Source organism: Motacilla alba, chromosome 24 (assembly GCF_015832195.1).
Source record: "Motacilla alba alba isolate MOTALB_02 chromosome 24, Motacilla_alba_V1.0_pri, whole genome shotgun sequence".
NCBI lineage: Eukaryota > Metazoa > Chordata > Aves > Passeriformes > Motacillidae > Motacilla > Motacilla alba.
The window spans coordinates 5,831,312-5,846,517 of NC_052039.1; the positions used below are offsets into that span (position 1 = coordinate 5,831,312).

At 52.9% G+C, this 15,206-nt stretch overlaps 2 protein-coding genes across 2 annotated transcripts in view; both read left to right on the top strand.

The window, feature by feature from the left end:
* DIXDC1 (DIX domain containing 1) overlaps positions 1–4,432 on the top strand; it is a 28,846-nt gene extending 24,414 nt beyond the window's left edge. The window contains 7 exon segments of the mRNA XM_038161537.1: positions 176–214; positions 216–263; positions 392–553; positions 656–722; positions 1,291–1,399; positions 1,586–1,694; positions 2,526–4,432. Coding sequence (XP_038017465.1) covers positions 176–214; positions 216–263; positions 392–553; positions 656–722; positions 1,291–1,399; positions 1,586–1,694; positions 2,526–2,606 — 615 coding nt within the window. The 3' untranslated portion in view covers positions 2,607–4,432.
* A 527-nt stretch (positions 4,433–4,959) lies between these two features.
* On the top strand, positions 4,960–14,298 carry DLAT (dihydrolipoamide S-acetyltransferase). Its single transcript, XM_038161598.1, has 14 exons — positions 4,960–5,276; positions 6,464–6,565; positions 6,776–6,900; positions 7,017–7,173; positions 8,100–8,226; positions 8,843–9,045; positions 9,448–9,613; positions 9,825–9,892; positions 10,545–10,628; positions 10,710–10,817; positions 11,261–11,376; positions 11,622–11,784; positions 12,241–12,377; positions 12,857–14,298. Exons 1-14 carry the CDS (start codon positions 5,058–5,060, stop codon positions 12,984–12,986), a joined length of 1,905 nt encoding a protein of 634 aa, XP_038017526.1. The 5' UTR covers positions 4,960–5,057; the 3' UTR covers positions 12,987–14,298.
* Positions 14,299–15,206: the final 908 nt, after the last annotated feature.

A 15,206-nucleotide genomic window follows, 5' to 3' on the forward strand; every position in this document is an offset into this window, starting at 1 on the left:
AATCGGGTCTGGGCTGTGAGCAGGAACTCCCTGCACACTTTAGGGAGTGTCTTTACCTGGGAGAAGATGGGGGTTTTATCATTGATATGGAAAGCTCTCATTTCCTCTCATTTTGAAGTCCATAAATGAGGATTTTTGGGGAGATCCTGACACTCACACATCTTCCCCTGCCCAGGTGATGGCTTTCAGCAGTCACAGTGCCCAGAGCAATGGCTTTCCTCCAGCCAGCAGGAAAAGGAGCTGCTCCCGCAGCCCACCGCGGGGTAAGTGCCCTGAGGGGTGCATTCCCAGCCCGCTATCCTGGAACTCTTTTATTTCATTAAGAGAGGTTTCCCCGTGCTGGGGAGGCAGCACCCGGGCTGGCTGGTGTCAGCTGTGCTGTTTTGGGCAGACCAGTGACCTGCAGCTGGTCCGGGACGCTCTCCGCAGCCTGAGGAACAGCTTCAGCGGCCACGACCCGCAGCACCACACCATCGACAGCCTGGAGCAGGGCATCTCCAGCCTCATGGAGCGCCTGCACCGCATGGAGACCCAGAAGAGGCAGGAGAGGAGGGTAAAGGCTCCCCAGGGCACTCAGCTCCTGCCCCTCACACGCCACCCTGGCTCTGGCTGGGAGGTGACACTCTGCCCTTGTTGTTTTGGCTTTGTGCCCCAGGTGCGGGGGAAATCACCAGCAAGCAGAGCAACCAACGAGTGCAGAGACTCCTGGCCTCCCAAATCCAGTAAGTGCCTGGCAGATCCTGCCCTTCCGCTGCCAAACCAGCTCCCAGGTGTAGAATCCCCTTGGGAATCTGCCCCCTCCAGGATCCTCCCTGGCTCAGAGCTCCCTGCAAAGGGAAGGGACCCAGGTTTATGGCTGGTTTTCTGGAGAGCACCAGCACAGGTCTGGGCCTCTCGGGCAGCGCTGCAGCACAAATAACCACGGCAGTCACTGGAAAAGGATGTCACCCCAGCGTTCTGCTGCTGTGCACCATCTAGTGGGGACAGAGGAGTGCTCCCTGTTCCCGGCCTTTCATATCCACAGAACGAAACACCACGTTTGCTTTTTAAACACCACATTTCCACGTGTGCAGAATATTTACTGCTTAAAAGGAGCCTTAAAACTGTGGAGCTCAGTTCCTCTGTTGCAGCTCTTGGGGGAAGCAGGAAACAAGGCAGGGAATGGGGAGAGAAACACAAACGGGCAAATTAAAATCCATGCAGCACCATCCACCCTGGCCAGCAGGAACGGGAAGATGGGGAGGGATAATGAGGATAAGGGGTGATAATCAGCGAGTTGCTGCCTTGCAGAGCTGCCTCACTCTCAGAGCACGCCCGTGATGAGCACCAGTGCCTGCACCAAAGTGTTGTACTTCACCGACCGCTCCCTCACCCCCTTCATGGTCAGCATACCAAAGAGGTGAGCCTGGCCCTTCCTGAGCCTCCTGTGCCCTAAAACCAGCACTCTGATCTCCTGGGAATGCTCCCAGCCAGCACAGGTTTGCTGTGCCTCAGCTGGATTTCATGCTGTTGGTGGGGATGATTGTCTGCAGTAGTCCCTGAGCTTTGTTTTTGTATTTTGTTTTTGCACTTATTTCCCTTGCAGGTTAGGGGAAGTGACTCTGAAGGATTTCAAGGCAGCCATCGATCGGGAAGGAACCCATCGGTACCACTTCAAAGCCCTGGACCCAGAGTTTGGCACCGTGAAGGAGGAGGTAAAAGTGGGACTGGCTTTGGGATCGGTGTCACCACACAGCCCTGGGGACCATGGTCACCTCACTTGTAAACTAATGAAATAGTGGATGTCCCCCCCAAACAAAACTGTCCGCTTTCCCAGCCGTGGGTTAAGCTCCTGTTGGGCTAAAATATTTTCATCCTCAGCAAAAGCAACTCCATGGATGTGGCTGTGACTGCCTGGGAGCTGCAGAGCCCCTTGGGCAAAGCCAGCCTGTGACACAGCCCAGGGGACACAGCAAAAATCTGGGCTGCAGGTTTTACAAACCCTATTGCAATATTAAAAATACAATCTCTTCCTTTCCTCTGAAGGTTTTTCAGAGAACTCTGTGTGTGTGGCATCGCTCCCTTTGTGTGCTGCAGTGCAGCCCTGTTCGTGCTCAGGCTGGTGTGGGTGTGGACTGGATTCATCTCAGGTTATTGGGACAGTTCTTGCTTCACAAATTGATTAGGACAAGGGCAAAAGGTCAGCCTCTCTGGGGACAGGCGGCAGCAGCAGCTGGAGGTCGTGGTCTGGCTCAGAAAAGGCGTGATTCCCGTCTTCAGTTTACCTTTAATGTCAAAAAAAATGAGCTGATAATAATCCTGATATTCATTGGTTAATGAGGCGTGGTCTGTTATTTACCTAAATTGTGAAAATGTGACTCATACCTCAGCCACCATTGCCATGTGTTCCCTGGATTATTTTGGGAAATCTGAGCAAGGATTTGACTTCGTGCTCCTGATCCCACTCACACTGCAGAACCTGTGTCCAGACCCCAGACATGACTGAGATCCTTTCTTTTTTTTAATTTTTAATTTTTTTGGGGTAGGTGTTCCATGATGACGACATCATTCCTGGCTGGGAGGGGAAAATCGTGGCCTGGGTGGAAGAAGACCACGGGGAGAATTAATGGAGCTTTCAAGCCCTGTTTCTATGGAAACCTGTGACTGTCTGCAGAGCTCAGAGAGTGACCACGGAGCCCCAGTGCTGGGAGGAGGCCAATTCAAGCTGCCAAAAAACAGCCTCTGTGCCAGCCACGGGTGGTGCAGGCTGTGTGCATGGACAGCTGGCACCTGACTGCCCGTGCCCGAGGGCAGCTGCTGTCCCGAGGCTGCAGGGACAGGTCTGTGGCACAGAAACACCCAGCTCAGCCCTGCCAGCGAAACCCTGGAGGCCTTAAGGATGCTTTGCCCCCTCCTCCATCCCTGCACTGTGTGCTGCGGGCTCAGCTGGGCATCCCCTGTGCTGGTGTCACAGAAAACTGCACTGACGGTGGAAATGTGAAGCTTTGCCTTCATGGAGGAGAGGCTGCTGGATTGTGAGAGCTGAAGCTGGACCAGCTGCTGTCCCGCAGGAGCAGAGTGACTCTGTGGACGTTGCAGGCTGACAGGACCTGTTCTGGGTGGGGGAAGAGTCCTCTGGAGGGTTGATGAAGCAAAGCTCACCCACCTGGCCGAGCTCCCTTTCTCCCAAACTCAGGCTCCCCTCTCCCAGCCCTGCTTTCCCCCCTTTCCAAAGCTGTTCCCATTCCCGAGGCCCTCGGAGTTTGCCCTGCAGCTGTGGGCACCGGGGGATCTTGGTGCTTGTTTGTTTGCTGAAGCATTTCATGGCTGGGGGAGCTGGAATCAGCTGCTCCTGAGGTCTTTACACTCCCTGTCCTTGCTGAGCCTCTGTCCCTGCGCTCCTGCCCTCTCTGCTGTCACCTCCTGTGCACAGGCATCCTGTGCTGCTGTCCCCCCACTGCCAGGGCCACCAAGCACTTACCCACACCAGTTCCTTGCTACGCTGAGTCCTGAAGCATCAGGAAAGAACTGCTGGGGAAAGAACAAGCCCTACAATCCCCCAAGGGTGGATTTTTCCCTTTGGTTTTGTGGTTTTGTTTCTCTACATCGCCCGTGGGCTTGGGAGGTCAAATGGGCTCCGCTCCTTCCCAGCTCCTGTGGGCCTTCCCTGGACTGTCTGTGTGTGCTGTGCATGAGGCTGGGAGAGGGGGCAACCTGGTTTTACTGTTTTATATTAACACGTCCTTTTGTAAACCTGTTCTCGAAATTATTTTGTACCGATTCACATTTGTCTGAGGACTGTGGATATTTTTATACTAGTGCAAGTGCTCTCTGTACATTTCTGCACGCATTATACTGTGTTTTACTCCTTTCCTGGTGGATGCTGAGATGTTTTGTATCGTCTTCTGTTGACACAACACTGGCCTTGTAATTTTATCTTACTATGGAAATCCAACTGGTTGATACTGGGTTTTATATCGAGGCTCCTACGTGGTTTTGTGCCACATTGGCACAACACAAGCTGCCTCCTGTTCTGGACAATTTGTGTGACTTTCTGCTTACAGACAGCGGGAGGAAAGTTCATCAATGAGCAGGTTAATTAATGGGGGAAATACATCCCTTTGGAAAAGAAACGACGATTTCTTTCTCCCCTGGACATAGTTTCTCTGTTGCATGGTCTCTAGTGAAGAGGGCATGGCCTTGTGATACTGAGATCAATTGTATTTGAATTGCAAACTTCTCACAAGCGTTTCATTCTTCGGGTTTTACTCATCGGTTTTATTCCAGCAACAGCCACACAGCCAGGCTGGAGTTTCATGGAGAAAATTCTGAAGCTTTTCCAGGTCTGTTGTTGGCCGGCCTCATGTCCTCCTCTGCTATCCAGAGGAGCAGTTGCCTTTGGGAGGTTTCTCCCCCATAAAAGCAAAACGTGTCAATTTGAAATGAGTCTTAACTCTTGACTCCAGAGATTTTGCTACAGGATCAAGTTAACAAGTGTAGGAACAGGAAAGTTGGGCAGAAACAAACCAATTGTAAGCAGTGAAACAGACATGCCTGGGCTATGGCAGTGAGGGCACAGCTCAGAACAATCCCACCCCGGGTGGAAAGAACTTCCTTAGCTTGAGGTGGGACTCGGTATGGTTCAGTTTATGGCCTGTCGGACCGAACAGAGCCTGGCCTATCCCCTGACACCCCTGGCTGCATTTAACGCGTTCTACGCCATCCACAGCCCCTCCGCGGCCCAGCCTGAGGCCGTTCCCCTCCTCCTGTCCCCGTCCCCGGGGAGCAGAGCCGCGCCTCGGCTGTCCCCTGCTCTCAGGGAGCCGTGCCGAGCCAGAACGAGCCCGGAGCCCCCTTTCCCGCAGTCAGAGCCCTTTCCAGCTCTCCGCGGCGAGCGGGGCGGCGCTGAGGCGGCGCTGAGGCGGCGCTGAGGCGGTGCCTGAGGCGGGCCCGCTCCCGCCCGCCGCCGCTTTACGGCCGCCCCAGTGTCGCGCCGCGCCGCCCGCACGGAGGTCACCGAGCGCCGCCGGCCCCGGTGCGCCCGGCCCAGCGCAGCCCGGCTGCAGCCCAGCCCCAGCATGTGGCGGGTGTTGGCGCGACGCGTGTCCCGGGGCGCGGCCGCGCCGCCCGGCCTGGTGCGGCCCCGCCGAGCGCTCGGGGCCGGGGCCGGGGTCGGGGCTGGCCCGGCCCGGCGCGGCCCGGTCTGGGGCGGCCCCGCGCCTCGCCCGCTGCTGCCGCCGCCCGCCTGGCCCCGGCTCGTCCCGCGCCGCTGCTGCAGCCTCCCGGCGCACCAGAAGGTGAGGGTGACCCCCGGGGCTGCCCCGGCTGTGCCCCATGTCCCCTCGCTGCCCCGGCTGTCCCCGTGTCCCCTCGCTTTCCCCCTCGCTTTCCCCCCTCGCTTTCCCCCCTCGCTTTCCCCCTCGCTTTCCCCCCTCGCTTTCCCCTCGCTTTCCCTCTCGCTTTCCCCCTCGCTTTCCCTCTCGCTTTCCCCCTCGCTTTTCCCCTCGCTGCCCCTTGGCTTTCCCATCCCTGCCCCATTGCTTTTCCCCTCCCTGCCTTTTCGCTTTCCCCCTCACTGCCCCCTCGCTTTCCCCCTCTCTTTCCCTTGGCTCTCCCCGTCCCTGCCCCTTGGCTTTCCCCTTCGCTTTCCCCCTCGCTTTCCCCTTTGCTTTCCCATCCCTGCCCCTTGGCTTTCCCTTAGCGTTCCCTCTCATTGCCCCTTGGCTTTCCCCCTCGCTGCTCCCTCTCTTTCCTCTCCGCTTTTCCCATCCCCACCCCTTCGCTCTCCTCCTCGCTTTCCCTTCTCTCTCCCCGTCCCTGCCCCTTCCTTTTCCCCCTCTGTTTTCCGTTTCCCCCCTCCCCGTGCGGCTCCGGGGGTTGAGTTATGGGATCACCAAGGCTGGGAAAGTCCTTTGGGATAAGCAAGGCAGCAGTGCTGCTGGAGCTCCCTCCCGCACGGCTCCCCCGGGGATGGGGACCCCGCCGCCCCCATGGGTAATCCCGTTCCAACGCCTGGGAGAAAATCGGTGGTTTTGGTGTCTTTGGCACCACTCGGCCTCAAGCCCCTGGGTGGCTGTGGGGTGCTGCCTCCATCACCTCTGTCCCTTGGCACCGCTGTTGGTCCTTGGCAGACCCAGGCCGAGCCCCGGCTCTCTGTAACCCTTTCCTGGGAGAATCACAGAGTGCTAAGGGGTTGGAATGGACCTTGAAGCCATGTCAGGGACACCTTCCACCGTCCCAAGTTGCTCCAAGTCCCACCCAGGCTGACCTTGAACATCTCCAGGGATGGGGCAAGCCCAGCCTCTGCCCTCAGCAGCCAGTGTGGGTTTGCCAGGGCTCTTCACCAGCAGCCTGGGGCAGTGCTGGGGATTTGCAGCAGATCTGTGCCCCACATCCAGGCCGAGCTGGGGATTTGTCTCTGTCCCGCGTGTGTGCTTCCTGCTGCTGGGTCTGTCTGGCTGTGACACTGCCCTGTCCCTCACAGGTGGCCCTGCCAGCGCTGTCCCCCACCATGCAGATGGGCACCATCGCGCGCTGGGAGAAGAAGGAGGGAGACAAGATCAATGAAGGGGATCTCATAGCAGAGGTATCCTGGGCACGGGGTCTCTCTTGAGCTGCACGTGTGGCCTGGGGGCCATCCTTGGCTGAGGACAGATTTTGGATCCCAGATCCCAAGGGATGCTGGTGGCTCTCAGAGCTGGTTTGAGGGCAAACTTCCCTCAAAGGTTTTCCAGAACTGTGACCCTACAACAGACTGGGAGGCTCTGGGCTCACCATTTCCTGTTCTCTCTCAAAGGTGGAGACAGACAAAGCTACAGTTGGCTTTGAGAGCCTGGAGGAATGTTACCTGGCCAAGATCCTGGTGCCTGAAGGAACAAGGGATGTTCCTATTGGGGCCATAATATGTATCACAGTAGAAAAGTATGTATTTTCCTAACCCCTGATGTGAATTTCCCCCCTTGGGGCTTCTGGGGTGCCTTGAGTGAAAGACTGAGACCATCACCTGATGGGCTTTGGGGCTCTGTGTGTTCCTCTAGGCCTGAATATATTGATGCCTTCAAAAACTACACCCTGGATTCTGCAGCAGCTGCTGCCCCCGCAGCCTCAGTGCCTCCCCCTCCAGCTGCAGCCCCCTCCCCGCCACCTCAGCCTTCTCCTCAGGCCCCTGGCAGCTCTTACCCTCCTCACATGCAGGTAAGAGAGCACTGCTCCTTCTTGCACTCTTTTTCTGCCCCTGGCATTGCTGCCTGTGGGGCATTTTGTCATAGAAACCATCTGGTGTTGGGGGACATCCCAGAAACCTTTATAATAAATTCATTTCAGCGTCCCAGCTGCTGGTGGAGGAGAGACTTGTCCCACCAGGGTTGTTGTTTTGAAAAATGTGCTTAATCTGCATTTTTTGGACAGTTATGGTGTAAAAAGACCTTGTGCTTAGTGTGAGTAAGCTCTGCTCATATCTCAGAGCAGAACTCCAGCCTGTGGTGCTCTGGTGACCACACCAGCTGTGTCTGTGGGTGCCTAATAATGAATTGTGTTTGTGGGTATAACCTCTTTGCTGTGCTTAGGTTTTGAAGTGTATCCACTGATGGATTTGAGCACTTTATACAGGGCGTTGCTTTGACACCCCTTTGAAAAAGAAAATTTGGAATATTGAACCCCATCCCACAGATAAAGCTCATGGGAACTGATTTGTGTGAGCTGTTACTCAAAGCCAGGAATAAAATCATTAATGAATGGCTTCTAAATTTGTGTTCTGGCTACTAAAGTTGCTTTCTTCCCTCTGCTTGCCCCCTCTGCCCAGTTTTGCTGCCCATGTGTGTGTCACAGTGACAAAGTGACTTGCCGCAGCCTTCCTTAGCCTTGCAGGGTGATGGCAGTGATGATTATTTTCATTTATCCGTTTCTTGCCCTCTGCTCTTGCTTGCTGTCCTGCTCGGGCCTTGCCAAAAGAAGCCAAAGCAGCTCAGTGGGACAGCTCTGCTTGGCTGTCATGGAGCCAGACCTAGGAGTGCATTGAAGCTGCTTCTTTAGCTTGGCATCATTTCTCAGGAGTTCAGCCTGTGGTGCTGAGCCCTCTGGACGAGCAGGATCTGACTGTGCCGTGTTCTGTGCCTTCCCAGATCACCCTCCCTGCCCTGTCACCCACCATGACCATGGGCACGGTGCAGAGGTGGGAGAAGAAGGTTGGGGAGAAGCTGAACGAGGGAGACCTGCTGGCTGAGATTGAGACAGACAAAGCCACAATCGGTGAGAGCCCAGCCAAGGGTGGGTGAGGTGCCCTTGGGAGGGTCCTGAGCAGCCTCTGCCAGCTCTGCCTGCTCAGGGGTTGGTGCTGTGGGACAGGTTTTGTTAACCTGTGTTAACCTTTGTTTGTCCCTTTGATATTCCACTGAGGAAAAAAAAAATAGTGTGTTCCCAACCCTTCCTTTTGCTGTAAAATCTTCATGGGCTGAGGTCACCCTGGCCCAGCTGGTCCAGATTGCTGAAGAGAGGGGATCAGAAGGAAAGCCAGAGCTAGCAAAGCCCAGGCTGTCACTGCTGCCCCAGAAGTGTTCTGGTGCTGTGGTTTGTGTGTCCCTGAGCTGATGGAGGTGTTTCTCTGTGTGCTGCAGGTTGGGAGAGCCCCCCAGCACAGCTCTGCTCTCTGTACAACAACCAGAGCAGGACTGGCTGGGCTGGGAGCTCCACAGCAACACAGTCTCATTCCATGGAGAGCTCCTAAAAACACTTCTATTTCCTCATTAATCCTTCTTAGCAAGTGCATGAAGAGATTCCCTGCTGGAGAGGATTCTCCTGCTTCAGCTGCCAGTCTCCAGCAGCAGCACTTGCAGCAGCTCCTCAGTGTTGTTTCTCTCTGCTGCAGGCTTTGAAGTGCAGGAGGAGGGCTACCTGGCAAAGATCTTGGTGCCTGAAGGAACAAGGGACGTGCCCTTAGGAACTCCCCTGTGCATCATTGTGGAGAAGGAGGCTGATATTCCAGCCTTTGCTGACTACCAGGCTGCTGCAGTCACTGACATGAAGGCACCAGCTCCTCCTCCTCCTCCTCCCCCTCCTCCTCCTCCACAGGTAAGGAGCAGTCATGGGCAGCACTGACAAGCCTGCCTGAGCTGTTGTTGGCAGTGTGAAGCCCAGGTTCAACAGGAGTGTTCAGATTTGTGAGTGCAAGGCTGATCCATGTGCTGAGAACTGATCGCTGATTTGCCCTCCAAGACCTACAGCAGGTTTCATTCACTCTGATCTTTTTCCCTGCTTGTTGCTTGTGCCAGTTCTGATTCCTCATCCTTGAGATTGGGGAGCTCAAGTTCTTTACTTTATTTGGTCCTTTATTCAGCTGACCTCCTTCCCAGTGAGTTTCTGATTTAATTTCTGGGAGCCTTTGTGCACACAAGTCATTATCTCTTGATTGACAATTAGGTGGGCCACTTCTCTTGCTGTGGGTTCCACTGATGGCTTTCATTCTTCGTTAAGGTGATGGCAACTCCTGCAGCTGCTCCTCCTCCTCCCCAGCCTGCTGCTGCTCCTGCTGCAGCAGCCCCCTCAGCAGGGCCACCCCGCAAAGGAGGAAGGGTCGTGGTCAGTCCCCTGGCAAAGAAGTTGGCAGCAGAGAAAGGAATCGACCTTACCCAAGTGAAAGGTACTTTCCTTTCCCCCTCTTTGCTCTCACTGTCAGTTTCCTGTCCCTGTGGATCCATGTTCTCCTGTTCTTCCTGGCTGTGCAGCTGTGAACCAGGAGTTGTGTTCAGTGATTCTCTCTGTTGAATACAACTGAATAAAGCTTTGATTTAGGAGCAAAGCCATGTTGGAAATAATCAAAATCCTCTCCCGTTTTCCTTTGCCACTTTCAGGTACTGGACCAGATGGCAGAATCACCAAAAAAGATGTGGAGTCATTTGTGCCATCAAAGGCTCCTCCAGTGAGTAGGCTGGAAATCTGTGGGAATGGATTTTACAGGCGTGGAAAGCTCTGTGGAAGGGCAGTTCCTGCATGGAACTGGCCTTGCTGGATTGTGTGGGTGCTGGTGACTGTAAGGTTGTGAAATTTAAGCTGCCAGGAACACTGGTGAAGCCTTCTCCCTTGATATTCCATTGAGGAAAAGAAAAATAATCTCAGCCCTTCCTTTGGCTGCTGAATCTTCATGGGCTGAGGTCACCCAGGCCCAGAATTGCTTAGGAGGGGATCAGAAGGAAAGCCAGAGCTAGCAAAGCCCAGGCTGTCACTGCTGCCCCAGAAGTGTTCTGATGCTGTGGTTTGTGTGTCCCTGAGCTGATGGAGGTGTTTCTCTGTGTGCTGCAGGTTGGGAGAGCCCCCCAGCACAGCTCTGCTGTCTGTACAACAACCAGAGCAGGACTGGCTGGGCTGGGAGCTCCACAGCAACCCATCTCAGTGCTGAGCTGCTAAGTCACTCCATACTGCATTTAGTGACCAAACAGAGGGGTTTAAGGAGCCTGGTGGGCACTGGAGAGGTGGAGATGGGTGCTGCTCTTCCCAAGAGGCAGCTTGGCCTCAGCACTGAGCTGCAGCTGCTCTTTGGGTGTTTCTGGGGGTGACACCGGTGTTCCCTGCAGGCTGCAGCTCCCGTGGCAGCTCCTGGAGTGGCAGCAGCGCCCGAGGGGACCTTCACAGACATCCCCATCAGCAACATCCGCAGGGTAAGGGCTCGCTCTTTGCGGGGTCGCTGCTCTGGGTGAGGCTCCCAGGGTGACGGTGTCCTGTGCTCTGCACGCCCCCAGGTCATTGCTCAGAGGCTGATGCAGTCCAAACAAACAATACCTCACTACTACCTGTCCATCGATGTCAACATGGGGAAAGTCCTGGTGCTAAGGAAGGAACTCAATCAGGTGAGTTCTGGCATCTTGGCTTGGGCAAAAACCATCCTTTTCAGTGCCTTTTGTGGGTCAGTTCTGAACTGTCTGTGACAGAGTGAGATTTTCCTCATGTCTGCTGCTTCCTGGCTTCCCTAAGGGGCTGTTCTGAGCTCTGCTTGGTGGTGATTCGTTATCTCAAGTGGAAAATAAAAGGATAGAAACATTTTACTTTTTAATAGCAAGAAAGGTAAAAAAAATTAGGCAGAATAATAATTCTAAGCCAAGTTTGAGGAAAACTAAACATTAAAAAAACCTACATTCTTAAATTATGAAGGAGATACTTTCACCTTCTAAATTATCCTTGAATTTTAATGCTTGCAAGTGGTGTGGTTGTTTTCTGTTTCCTGTGACCTGCAGTGACTGCCCTCATTAATGTGCAGGGGCCAAACTGACACCTGGAATCTCTTCATTTGCAGGAGGTCTCGGAGAACATTAAACTTTCTGTCAATGATTTCATAATTAAAGCTTCTGCATTGGCATGCTTGAAAGTGCCTGAGGCAAATTCGTCATGGATGGACACAGTTATTAGGCAGTAAGTTTATGGCATGGTCAGAGCCAGGAATTTCCTTTGTTCACGGGAAAGAGAACTTCTGCTGGGATCTGAGGGAGGGGAAAAATACGATGTGAGAGGTTCTGCTAAAGTGATAAAATCTTTGAGTCCAAGGCTGGTGGGCAGGGTGAAATAATTGCTGTAAATGAACGCTCATTTTGGGTTGTCTGGACTGTTTTTATTCTTTCTGTTTGCTGGAGCACTCTCAGCTGCTGTGTGTGTTGCAGGAATCACGTGGTGGACGTGAGTGTGGCCGTCAGCACCCCTGCAGGGCTCATCACCCCCATCGTCTTCAACGCCCACATCAAGGGCCTGGCTGCCATCAGCAAGGACGTGGCTTCCCTGGCAGCCAAGGCCCGCGAGGGGAAGCTCCAGCCTCACGAGTTCCAGGTCAGGCACCCGTGGTGGTGTTCAACTCTTGACTTGGTGAAAAAGAGCAAAGGCTGGTTTGTGATGTTTGAGCCTTGGTCAGTAATGGCAGAATGTCCTGGGTGGGAAGGGACCCACAGGGATCATTGAATCCGGCTCCTGGCCCTGCACTGACGCCCCAAATCCCACCCTGGGCATCCCTGGAGCACTGGCCAAACCCTCCTGGCAGCCTCAGGGCTGTGCCCGTTCCCTGGGGAGCCTGGGCAGTGCCAGCCCCTCTGGGGGAAGAACCTTTCCTGATCTCCAGCCCAGATCCCCCTGGCACAGCTCCGGCTGCTCCCTGGATGCTGTCCCTGCTCACCAGAGAGCCTCCCCTCCTCAGGGAGCTGCAGGCTGGCACGAGGTGCCCCCTCTCCCCAATTCCCACATCAAACAGTTTTTGTGAGTTTGCCCATGAATGTGTTTGTTTTCTTCTAGGGTGGTACCTTCACAATTTCCAATTTAGGAATGTACGGGATTAAGAATTTCTCTGCCATAATCAATCCACCTCAAGCCTGCATCCTGGCAGTGGGTTCCTCCAAAGAAACGCTAGTGCCAGCTGACAATGAGAAAGGGTGAGTTTCCATCTGATCCTGAGCTCCAGCTCTGAAATCACGCCAGGTTTCCTAACACCTACATTAGATAATCATTTAAAAAACCTTAAGGTGTGTTGTTGACACAGTGCTTTCAGGACTTGCTTCAGTTTGCATTTAAGGAAATCCCAAAGGATGGCTCCTGTATTTAATCCCCTTGCTTGGAGCTAAAATGGTTCTTTTCCTTTGGGTGGGGCTGTCCTTGTGCTGCAGGGAAAGCTGAGCTGCCTGCCCCAGGGGGAGCACACAGAGGTGTTTTTAGTGCCTCTGGGAACTTCCTTCCTTGGTTTTCCTCAGAGGAGGAATGAACATGATCTGCTCCCCAGGGCAGCTGGGGCAAACATCTGTCACCAGGCACCCGCTGCTATTCCTGGCTCTCCAAGGAGCTTTTCTGCTCTGTGAGTGGCACTGCCTTGCGGAGGGGAGTGTGTTTAACCCTTTTCTTGTTCTTTTTCTCCCAGCTTTGACGTGGCCAGCGTGATGTCTGTCACCCTGAGCTGTGACCACCGTGTTGTGGATGGAGCAGTTGGAGCACAGTGGCTTGCTGAGTTCAAGAACTTCCTTGAAAAGCCAGTAACCATGCTGCTATAATTTAACCATGCAAAGCAGAATTTTCATGGGTCACACTGTTGTGTTTTAAACAAGCTATTTAGACTTTAGTGTTCAGACTTTGAGAGAGTTCCTTTTTTATTTAAAAAAAAAATGTATTATATTATCTGGTAATGTTATTTACCAGTATGTACAGAAAAAAAACAAAAAAAGTTTGCAAAAGTGCTTTTCAGAGCAATATTACAGCTACACTGTATTTTTATACAGTTAGTTAACTTGCAAACTCTTCCAAAACAGAGTTAAGCATCCCAGATTTAAAAAAAAAAACCCCAAAATTATCCTGGCATTGTGCCAGCTGCTTCTGAACTCGGGTGCCCAGGGGCTGCAAACCAACAGTTCCACAACCCCGGTGTTGCCAGGGGCTGGGATTTCAAACACCTCCTGACGGGAGCGCAGGTGAGACGGCCACAGGAGGGACAGCGAGGAGGGGACCTCCCCCGCTGCTGTTCTGGGCTGGGGAGGTGGCACAGCCCTGAGCAGCGCTGGGGACAGTGTCCCAAAGGCCAGCGTGCTGTTCCAAAGCCCCTCTGGAGTTCGGCACTGGCCGGGACCTTGCGGCTCCGGGAGCCCTTCTGAGCACTTTAGGGGAAGGAGCAGCGCTGGCTGTGGGTGCCAGCTCTGGGGCACCCCAGGGAGCTGCTGTGCTGTCTCCTCATGGACTCCTGGCACTGCTTTGCTGCTGCTCCTGTGGCTGAGTAACCCCGGGCTCTGTGCCGTGGCAGTAACTGTTTTGCAGAATGTTCAATGTGTGTTGGGAGGCAGCGTAGACAAATCACACATGCTGATAACCCCAGCAGGGGATGGAAATCATGTGAGGAGGACTGGGATGTTCGGGATTTTTCATTTCAGGCGTTCTAACATAGGAAGCTCTGACTTAAGCCACTGGAATTGCAGACCTTCCCTGGATTGTCTGTGTTGTCCAGCCTCAGTGAAGCTGCAGAATGTGCTCTCCATGTACATATTGTATGTAAGGTGCTTCTCTAGTCTGTTGGACTCGTGTCCGCTCACCCCACCCCAGGCATTGCAAGGGCTGCAGTGCTGAACGTTCTGAAATTCCACTTTCCACATGGAAATGTTCATGTAAAAAAAAAAAAGAGAAACGTGCAGTAATGACAGAGTGACCAGGAGAATTAAATGAGGGGCAGAGTTGGAAAAAAAAAAAGGAAGGAGTTGTTCAGGCTGATCCTGTTATTCTGTATATTGCAGTAAGTACTGTCTCCTGTAAAATGCTACATAATTCACTAAAGATACTGAAAGAAAATACTGTGGAAATTAAATATTTTTGTGGGAACTATTTAGTGTCTGGTTGCTGTGATGCCTTGCTTAAGCGCAAAAAAAAAAAGTGCATTAAGATTTTGGATTTTCTCGAATGAGCTGAAATTCCCTGATCCCAGACTGGCTCTAGTGAACCCATGTTCCATTAAATGTTTGGAATTGACAACTACTAAACCATGTCCCAGTGCTTTTCTCTTCAGCTGTGCGTGGCTTTTCCTGTGCTCTGCAGCCTTGCAGTCTCACAGTGCAACTCACCCTGTTAACCCGAAATTTAGTCTCAAGATCTGCCCAGACATTTCCTTTTTGCTGTCTGCAGCTTCCTCTGTGCTCTGCTCAGCCGTGGGGCTGTGTGTGACAGGTCGTTCCAGCATTAAATACCTGAAGAGAGCTGCTCTAACCGTGGGATCCTGTGCATTGATTTAACAAAAACACTTCGGTGGTTCTTTACTACAGCACGTCACAAGCACTGTAACTAAATATTCAACTTTCTTTGAATATTTACAGTCTTTACTCTTTATTTTTGGTGTAAGTTTGGTGGTGCTGCTATTCCTCCAGCCTTCCTTTTCTGCTTGCATCTCTACTGGCATTTGAGCTATTCACCCCTCACGAGTAAAAAGTGAATTAAAAACGCCTTTAACCCCACTCCTACCAAAGATCTTCACTCTGGGCTTTTGTGGTATAATCTGCCAAAACTTCAGGGAGTTTGAGTCGTTTTGCCCAGCTGTTTCTGCAGCAGTACCTTCCAGCAGCTTTGCTAAATGCTAAGAACATCCACGATTACGGAAAACAATTCGTTAAAAGGCAATGTAAAAAGTAAATTATAAATAAGACCCCAAACGTGATTAAAACTATGATTTAAAATTTTATTTAAAACATTACTTAAATTTAAACCATAACTTAAAATTGAATTTAAACCATTACTTAAAT

Bases quoted from the DNA above. Each gene is read 5' to 3' on its own strand.
- DLAT (XM_038161598.1), top strand. From the start codon at position 5,058: ATGTGGCGGGTGTTGGCGCGACGCGTGTCCCGGGGCGCGGCCGCGCCG. The intron at 6,566-6,775 runs GTATCCTGGGCA...TCTCTCTCAAAG, and splicing joins AAGGGGATCTCATAGCAGAG to GTGGAGACAGACAAAGCTAC. The intron at 6,901-7,016 runs GTATGTATTTTC...GTGTTCCTCTAG, and splicing joins ATATGTATCACAGTAGAAAA to GCCTGAATATATTGATGCCT.